Raw genomic sequence first — 9,272 nt, 5'->3', positions numbered from 1 at the left:
CCATTAAAAAAAAGGCAATTCCACATGGTGTTTGTATTTTGTACAACTGTCAACTGTATTCCTCAAAACTGGGCTCTGTCTGCAGTACAAAACAAGCGACTGGCAAATGATCACAGTAATTCCTAGACACCCCAAATCCTGGTGCCGGGAAAATGATAAACACGGAGTACTGCACAATAGCTCTGCTTCCATAGAGCTCGTCCCCTGGGACTCTGTGAGAGCAGGGTTCACCCGTGGACAGTGGTAATTGCAAGAAAAGTGACCTCAAAAGAGAAACTGAGACTGGATCAACACCACTTTGCCAACGCAGTGGTGGGAGCCAGCATCGTTTCCCTCAGAAGTGAGGGTCTCTATTGTCCCTGTCTATCCTCTAACCATCCTGTCAGCCGCCCCAGCCACACAATGTCTCAACACTTCCCCACTGACATTGGGTTTTGATAGCAAATGACTAGTTCTTTTAAGATTCTTTAAGATTGAGGTATTTGTATTAAATGTTTCATGAAGAATATTTTATTGTTTAAATTACCCTGTGTCTGCTGCAGCATTCGTTGCTGTATGCTATCACTCCTCTCCCTCCCTCTCCCCTTTCCTCTAAAGATTCTTTTCTTTGCTGTAAAGGAAAGCCAACAGAGATCTAAAAATAATGAACCAATTGAGCTTGAATCAGTATGGGCTAATGTCTGCTAATGCCATCTAATTTTTTAAAATTCTTCCCCAGAATATTACGAGTCCCTTACCTTCCCCCATGCGGTTTGCCAAGAATTAGAATTAGAAGAGGGGGTGGTGAGAAGAAGGAGAAGAAGAAGAAGAAAAACAACAACAAGGACAACTGTAAGAGGAGCTACAGTGGGCTGGTGCTCTGAAGGGCAGCTGTGTCTCACATCAAGAAAGTCTCATGAACTCAATGTACAAACACCAGGAAAAAGGTTTCTTTTTCTGCGGCTTTCAGAAACTATTCAATTGTTTCCGTTCCCTTATGAGCTCCCTCATTATACAAAGAAACTATATACTTGTCGCTGCAAAGCCCAATCTCGTCCTGTTTCCAAAGTAAATTTGTGTTGAAGGTGAAGTTTTTCAATCTTGGAGTCATGTCTATGTGCCACGACCTACCGTCTGGAGCTTCTTGCTGTATTATAGAGATTCAAATCTGGCCTTTTGGACTTCTTCCCTGAACCCCTTCTCCACCCCTGCCAGCCCCAGCTTCAAACTTCCTCCTCCTACTCCAATTTGTACGGATAATGAGAAAGATTCGTAAGCTATATCCATATATGAAATCTATAAGAGGAATAATCCCCATGGCTGGGGCGCTTTCTGAAAGAGCCTGGGCACAGGCTACCCAGCTGCAACCATGTTCGTGTGCTTCCACAGGAGCTCAACCTGAACCACATTAATCTGCTTAATTTCTTTTGTGAGCCCTTCCTTGTTTTAAAAAGGGGAAAGAGAGGGTCTGTGAAGTCTCTCAGGAATTGTTATATATCCTTAAATCTTGTGAGGGAAGAGAGCCACTGTGAATCCCCATGTTACAAATTGAATAAACATACAGGTAAATCAAACCAATCTGAATTGCTTTTTAAAATTAACTGAATTGCACTCTTAGAAACCAAGCAAAGTGATGGGTAGGGTGAGATGACAATCTGGGGTGTAAGGGCAACCCAAGAAGGAATGAAGTTAGTACCTTGTACTGGCCTCACAAGAAAATCAAAACCTGTGCAGCCTGGCGGGAGACAGGTGTGTAGACTTGCTAAAATTACAATTTGTCGACTTGTAAATCCGGCTCCTCTCCAGGGCAACTTTTAGCTGCCCCAGTCTGGTAGGGTTGGATAGTTATTATTATATTCAAACCACAGTTCTAAAAGGGATGGCGTAAATCAGATCTGAAGACCCAGCAGTGGACTTCAAGATCACGGTGAGAACACCAAGCTGTGTATGTAGCCCAACTACCCAAGAGAGCAGGTTTACCAGTGGTAACTTTGAGTTTAAGGCAAAATGCAGTCTATGAAAAATAAGTTACCAGCTCTTTGCAACAGTAGCTTCACAGGGACTTATTTTTCTCCCATGTCCAGACGGGGTTCTTTCTATTGAATGAGGCTCTTTCATTTTGCATGGGGCAGGGGATTTGTGACCATGGTCCCCCCTTTTATTCCTCTCGCTATGGAAACCCAGATCATGGGGAGAAATATGCGAGGCTGAATAAAGAGAAGCCACAGAAAGGAGCGCTTGAGAGCGGCATCTGTTACACTTGGGAAGTTAGACTGACAGGAGTAGGCAAAGGACACCTCTCCAGTAGATTAGTTAGAACAGCAAGAAGATTTGACTATATGCAGATATTTTCTTCAAAAAAACAACAACACAACAACACCTTAAGTGCAAGATAAGATACTATCACAGCTGCTCCAGGATGTGCTTGCACCTGAGTTTAATAGGTGGTATCTATATCCATGGGAACTAATTTTTTAAAACAAAAAGACAAAAAAAGAGAGGGCGAGAAGGAGGGTGGGGGAAGAAAGAAAGGATAGAAAAAGAAAACCGAGTATGTTGGGTTTTGCTCCTGACAGAAGGTATTCTCACATTAAAAGACTGCAAAACAAAGGTATAAAAAAACCTGTCCCTGAGCACAGATACACCCTACTCAATACTCCCCTGGACCAAGCCTTAGCATAAATAGTCTGAACCATTTTTTTTGAGTCTGGTAAAAGCAGTTGCCCAGGGCAGAGGCCGAGGGCAAGCGGAAGGTTGATTTTAAGAATTTAGGGAAATCAGAATTGGAAAAGGAACCCTTTCTTCTTCATGCAAAAGTCTTATCAATTGATAATTGCCTTAGCTCCCTGAATGGTCAGACTAAGATTAACAATTCTTTCACCCAAACGCAGCTGCCACGGTGGGGGTGGGGAACCCACCGCCAGCAACAACATGGCAATGATCATGATCTTTTTGCTAATACGGTTTCTTCAATGTGCTTCCTTCTGACCTCTAAACTGACCCAACACAGACAGACTGGCAAATGGATCCTTGAACAGGCAGCCTAACAGAACACCTGAAAACTTTTATTTTTGTTTGATTTTAACAAGTTCTTTTCTTCTTCAGGAAGAGTTCAGGCACAAATCAGACTGCATTCTTGCAAAGGAAGATACACACAGTTGGCAGTAAAGAAAGGATGTTCCTCGGCAGAAAAAGAACAGAGAGAGAGAATGAGAGAGAGAGACAGAGAGAGAGAGAGAGAGAGAGAGAGAGAGAGAGAGAGAGAGAGAGAGAGAGAGAGGTTAAAAGCAGATAAACCTTTACAATAGGACACCAGCAAATGAATTCACAATTTCAGCTTGAGGGAGAAGGAGGAGGGGGAAGATGGCAAAGATCCTCTCTCCAACAATTACTAAATGTTTGTCCTTTTTAAAGAAATATAAAAAGAAATATATCTCAACCAGATACCAGGTTTTCCTGCCTAATAGACACAGTTTACATTTACCAACATAAGCTCCTATTGCTCTGTGCTCTCATAAAAAATTACTTATTTCACAGGAAATAGATGCTCTTTAGCTATATAAAGGAATGGCAGAATACGCTCACCTTGTTTTTATTTTTTCTCACTTTCTTCCATTTTCTTCAGATCTGTCTTCTTAGAGAAACTAATGCCTTAATGACTTTCTGGTAGCTGCAAGCCTTCTTTTATTTCTCCTAAATATATGAAAATGTATGCAAATTTAAATCAAGCTTAACCTAGGAGTTCTTGCAATATATTTAATGGAATTTCAAACCAATAAGGGGACTCTAATGCTGTCTTCCGTAAGTGCAAATATAATTATGCAGCTAGGTTACCTCCAAAATTATGCAATGAAAAGTCATTTTTTAACTTCAGAGATCGCGCTGCGTATCCGGTGTTGCCTTTTCCCAGCTAAAGCAAATCTCTGCATTTCTCCCGACTCTACTTACAAGCAAAACCTTTGCATGGGGCTGTGGAGCATATGAACTTGTCCTTCCTTAACCTATAAAAACTTAGGAGTACAAGTCTTTCCTCTCTTTTTTCTCTAACCAAACTGTAAAAGCAGTCCTGTCTTCTCAAGCTGAAAGCAAATTCAAGCTTGATGGGGATGGGGGAGCGGTAATGTCAAACAGTCTGCACTCTCCTCTCTCTCGCGCTCTCTCTCTCTCTCTCTCTCTCTCTCTCTCTCTCTCTCTCTCTCTCTCTCTCTCTCTCTCTCTCTTTCTCTCCAGGGTACACTAAATGATTCCCATTTATTTCAACTTGTCTGCAATGGCGGTTGGGGGAATACACGTTAAAGATTTTCCCGAAAGACAGCATCGGGTGCGGTAGCGGGAATGTTTTCCTGTGTACCTATTGAGAGCGGGTCTGCGGAGAGTCTGCGGTAAGTGTGAGGGAGGCCCGCTTCGGCAAGCATTGCCTCTGACAGAAGTTTTGGGACCGCTGGTGGGAGCTAACATGGAGCCATAATAAAAACCAAGTCTTCCAACTGACCAACCGGATTGGAAGGAGAACTTCAAAGTAACTGAATTTTGCCAGTAACACATTAGATTTCACTTTCCCAGAATCTTCCAGTTTTGCATGCCCTAAATCAAAAATTTCAGAAGAAACTGTGCATCTCTTAGATGTTCTCTGACCATGGTATGAAGTTTCTTATAAATGATAAAACGAAATAAATAAGTCGAAATAGCAGTTATTGGAACCATGAACGTCAGTCTTACAAATTTTGAGCGAAGACATTCCTTTGCTCAAAGTTTGTAGCAAGGTTTTGTTTTGCAGTCCCCCACACACAACTTACCCAGAACGCCAAGTGAATCTGAGAAAAATCCATATTTGCCAAGATCTAGATGACATTTAAACTGGTTATATTATTTTCTAAATATTTTTTCTCTCAATTTGGGTTAACCTAAATAATCTAAGAGGAGTTCTAAAACCAGTCTGCCGCCTCACCCCAAGCACACACACAAACACGCATCCCTCTCATCCTTCCCCATCCACTACAAACACCGTGAAGTAATAGGTGATGGTGGTGGGGGTTAGCCAAGTAAGCTGAGGCCGCCACTCAGCGCGAGGCAGCCAATGGAGCCTAAAGATTTGATGCACTTCCTGCTTGGGTCTCTCTGAAACTCTCGAGCTTCGCCAGCCTAATTTGGAAAGCTAGCTCAGCCTCCCGCACCGCCATTGGCCGAACCCGCGGCAGGCCAGGCCGAGACGCGTTGCGATTGGCCACAGCGGATGCCGGTAACTCGCTCTCTGGGTTTTGGCTCCCCCGCACCATAGATGTCAAAGGCTGAAGCTGCTCCCTTTGCCACATTAGAACTAGTAGGGGATCCTCACCGACCATGGCCACAGCTGCCTCAAATCCCTACAGCATTCTCAGTTCCAGCTCCCTGGTCCATGCGGACTCTGCGGGCATGCAGCAGGGCAGTCCTTTCCGAAACCCTCAGAAACTTCTCCAAAGTGATTATTTGCAGGGAGTTCCTAGCAATGGGCATCCACTCGGGCATCATTGGGTGACCAGTCTGAGCGACGGAGGCCCATGGTCCTCTACACTGGCCACCAGCCCCCTGGACCAGCAAGACGTGAAGCCCGGGCGCGAAGACCTACAGCTGGGCGCGATCATCCATCACCGCTCGCCTCACGTCGCCCACCACTCTCCGCACACTAACCACCCGAATGCCTGGGGGACAAGCCCGGCTCCGAACCCGTCCATCACGTCGAGCGGCCAACCCCTTAACGTGTACTCGCAGCCGGGCTTCACCGTGAGCGGCATGCTTGAACACGGGGGGCTCACCCCACCACCGGCCTCTGCTTCCGCACAAAGCCTACACCCCGTGCTCCGGGAGCCCCCAGACCACAGCGACCTAGGCTCACACCACTGCCAGGACCACTCGGACGAGGAGACACCAACCTCGGATGAGTTGGAACAGTTCGCCAAACAGTTCAAACAAAGAAGAATCAAGTTGGGCTTCACGCAGGCTGACGTGGGGCTGGCGCTGGGCACACTGTACGGCAACGTGTTCTCGCAGACCACCATCTGCAGGTTCGAGGCCTTGCAACTGAGCTTCAAGAACATGTGCAAGCTGAAGCCGCTGCTGAACAAGTGGCTGGAAGAGGCTGATTCGTCCACAGGGAGCCCGACCAGCATTGACAAGATCGCTGCACAGGGCCGCAAGCGCAAGAAGCGAACCTCCATCGAGGTGAGTGTCAAGGGCGTTCTGGAGACGCATTTCCTCAAGTGTCCCAAGCCTGCCGCGCAGGAGATTTCCTCGTTGGCAGACAGCCTCCAGTTGGAAAAAGAAGTGGTGCGTGTCTGGTTCTGTAATCGAAGACAGAAAGAGAAAAGAATGACTCCACCAGGGGATCAGCAGCCGCATGAGGTTTATTCGCACACCGTGAAAACAGACACGTCCTGCCACGATCTCTGACTGCAGGAAGCGAGCAAGCGACCGGCGGCACAGAGAGCAGAGCGGGATTTCTCTTTCTCTTCCACCCTCTTCCTTTCACTCCAGCTTTATTATTGCTATCTCTCTGGCTCTCTCTCACTCTTACTCCCGTTTTTTTTTTTCTTTCCTTTTCTCTCTCTCCCTTTTTTTTTTTGTTGTTGTTTTTGTTTTTTAAACAGGGATTCTAACTTATGAGAAAAGAAACACACACACACAAGCATTCAGGCTTCTTAACGCTGATACACAAGTTTCATTAAGCAGTACAGGAGGGGACCTCATATCCCCTGCCGCCGGGGCAACAGTTTTTTCCAACCTTTTCTGCTGATCAATACATATTGTTTACTTTGAGTAAGGTTTGTTTGGTTGCTCCTCTCTAGCAAGAAGTGGGGTAACAGGAGACGGGGTAGGGATGGGGGAGGGGTGGGACGACAGATGTGTGCCTCTGAATAACCTTTCAGCGCCTTGGTTATAGCAGCTGTATTTCAGGTGAAATCTGTTTTACAATAGACTAGTTTTGCATTTTTTTAAAACTATAGCGTTTCTAAATGTCTGCGGTGTTTTATTACAAGCTGTACACAATATTTGTGAGATAACTTGTATCTAATCGATCACTCCACATTATTATTGCTATTATTATTCCTTCATTGAGCTGATGGTTTCTAATTGCTTAGGGAGGGGAGGCTGGAATGAGGAGGGGTAGAGATGTGCCTACCCATTCACCCAACCCCCCATCCCGAATCTGTGTGGAGAAGAGAGGATACAATGGAGAGAGTTGTTGCTGACGATTACATACATATATCCGTGGGCGGAGTGCCTAGGATGGGCAGAATAGGCAAGCTGATTGGGTTTGCAAACTAGCGTGAAGTAGGAGAGACGATTTTGAAGGTTTCTGCCCTCCCTCCCGGAACTCTGGAGCCCCTGAAGGCTTCCACAGCGCGCAGCGCAGATCCGGGTGCCTGAGAAGGATTCGGCGGCAGCGCCGGGGCGTTAGAGGTCAACCTGAGGAGCCCAGAGGGCTCCGCACCTACCGGGGACCGGAAAGCCTGCACTCGAAGCTCCCCAAGGGCCCCGGACCTAGCCAGGCCGCGACCCCACCTCGCCTCTCCTAGGCAAAGAACTTTGCCTTCACACACACAATTGATTTCGCTGGAGACAACGACCCGGAGACGCTGGCGACCGACTGGGTCAGCGCCTCCTAGTTCGGTTCACCTTCAGTTCACCGCCAGCTCCTTGAAAGAGGAATCCTCCGGGAAGGGGTGGGGAGGAGGTGGAGAACAGCCGCTCTCAGCTCTGTGCAGAATGACAATGAAATGATTGGCAAAGATAACCGGGATTTTGGTCTAGTCGTGTTACCACCCTCTTTCCCGTGCGTATAACCTCTTTCGCTGAGTGGGCTTACGGGGAGCCGTCTCCATGCCTCGGACAAGCGCAGCTGGTTGAAGCCCATCGTGATGGCTGAGCTAGATAGCGAGCGCCAGGGCGGTCTGTTTTTTAATCTCTCTGTGTGTATGTGTCTCTCTCTGTGTGTATGTGTCTCTCTCTGTGTGTACGAGTGTGAGCGTGCAAACGTGTGTGTGTGTGTAGATAGTTGTGTGTATCGTATTACTATTTACAAAAAAAGCAAAAACTACAAAAAAATCTCGCTAGGCTGTATAGAGATCCAAAAAAAAAAAATATGCAGTTGCTATTGCTTTACTGCTAGCTCTCAAGTCCACATGCCAGGTCCACAGATGCACCTCATTCCCAAGGAGCACACACATGTGGGCCCCGGCCAAGCACCCAACACCCAGCCGCTGCCCGCCACACATGTCTGGGAGTTTCGTATACCAGGGCTGACTGCCTAGCCCGACCTCCAGGCGCAACTTCCGCAGACAAAGCTTCAAACTACCTAAGGACCAAAAAGCCTAGGGCCCCTTGTGGAGGATGCGCTCGTATGGACTGCCAGGATTCTGGTTTACCACACTGTGTCTCCCCCAGCTGCAAGTTGAAGAGCAAGAGTTAATTCAAATCCCGAATCCTTTTCTTTTTTATCAAGCCTCTGCATTCTGTTGGTAGTTGGGTTTTAGTTCTGGGACTTTTTTTTTTTTCCAAATTGAGTTCATGTTTTACAACTGTTAGGGGTTTTTTTGTTTCGATTTTTTTCTTTGCAGTTAAGCGCTATGGTTCCAACCTGAGTTAACCCAAATATTTCTGCCGACTTTATAATTGTACAGTTTTGTATATTAAGCGTTTTTGAAGTTATTAATTTAAAGAAAGATCATTTAGTTTATTCATTTAGTAACTGATGTATAATAAACGCTATTTTCATTAAGAGTTGCTTTTTCAACTATTTTATTCAAATTGCCTATTGCATTTGCCAGCAATTATTTATTTTCAATAAATTCTGCATTGTGTTAAAAAGGAAACTCTTTCAAAGATGAGTTGGGTGTTAATCAGAGAATAATTCGCTTTAATGTTTGATGTGAACAGTTTTAGTCAAGGGATTTATATTGACACAATATTTTATTGTTGTAAAAGATTAAAAAGGTTTAAATAAAACATTTTCCAAAAAAAATCTTTTTTTCCCCTCCTGGCTGTATTGTGCGGTGTGTGAAGTGAAGCATTTAAACAGGGGCACTTTCTGGGTGAACAGCGCATCTGCTTTGCTTCAAGTTGGAAATCATTAGTCATTGTTTTGATTCTTGATTTGTTCCCTCTGACTTTTGGCCTTTCATACAGTTGCACACACAGCAGGGCCTGTTGTCCCACCCACGCCCATGCTCACGCAAAACATACCCCAAAGGGTGGGAAACACTGTGTGGGGAAGGCTGGCCTGGCAGAGGATTTATTTCAGGAGGTGCAATCTTTTT

The 9,272-nt window shown here is 45.6% G+C and overlaps 1 protein-coding gene across 1 annotated transcript; it reads left to right on the top strand.

The window, feature by feature from the left end:
• Nucleotides 1–5,319: 5,319 nt before the first annotated feature.
• POU3F4 (POU class 3 homeobox 4) lies at nucleotides 5,320–8,963 on the top strand (the record flags this gene model as incomplete). Its single annotated transcript, XM_081042450.1, has 1 exon — nucleotides 5,320–8,963. One exon carries the CDS (start codon nucleotides 5,320–5,322, stop codon nucleotides 6,403–6,405), a length of 1,086 nt encoding a protein of 361 aa, XP_080898576.1. The 3' UTR covers nucleotides 6,406–8,963.
• Nucleotides 8,964–9,272: the final 309 nt, after the last annotated feature.

Source organism: Rhinolophus hipposideros (genome assembly GCF_964194185.1).
Source record: "Rhinolophus hipposideros genome assembly, chromosome: X".
Lineage (NCBI taxonomy): Eukaryota > Metazoa > Chordata > Mammalia > Chiroptera > Rhinolophidae > Rhinolophus > Rhinolophus hipposideros.
Note: the sequence above shows the minus strand (reverse complement) of the source record. Positions and strands in the feature narration are given on the sequence as shown.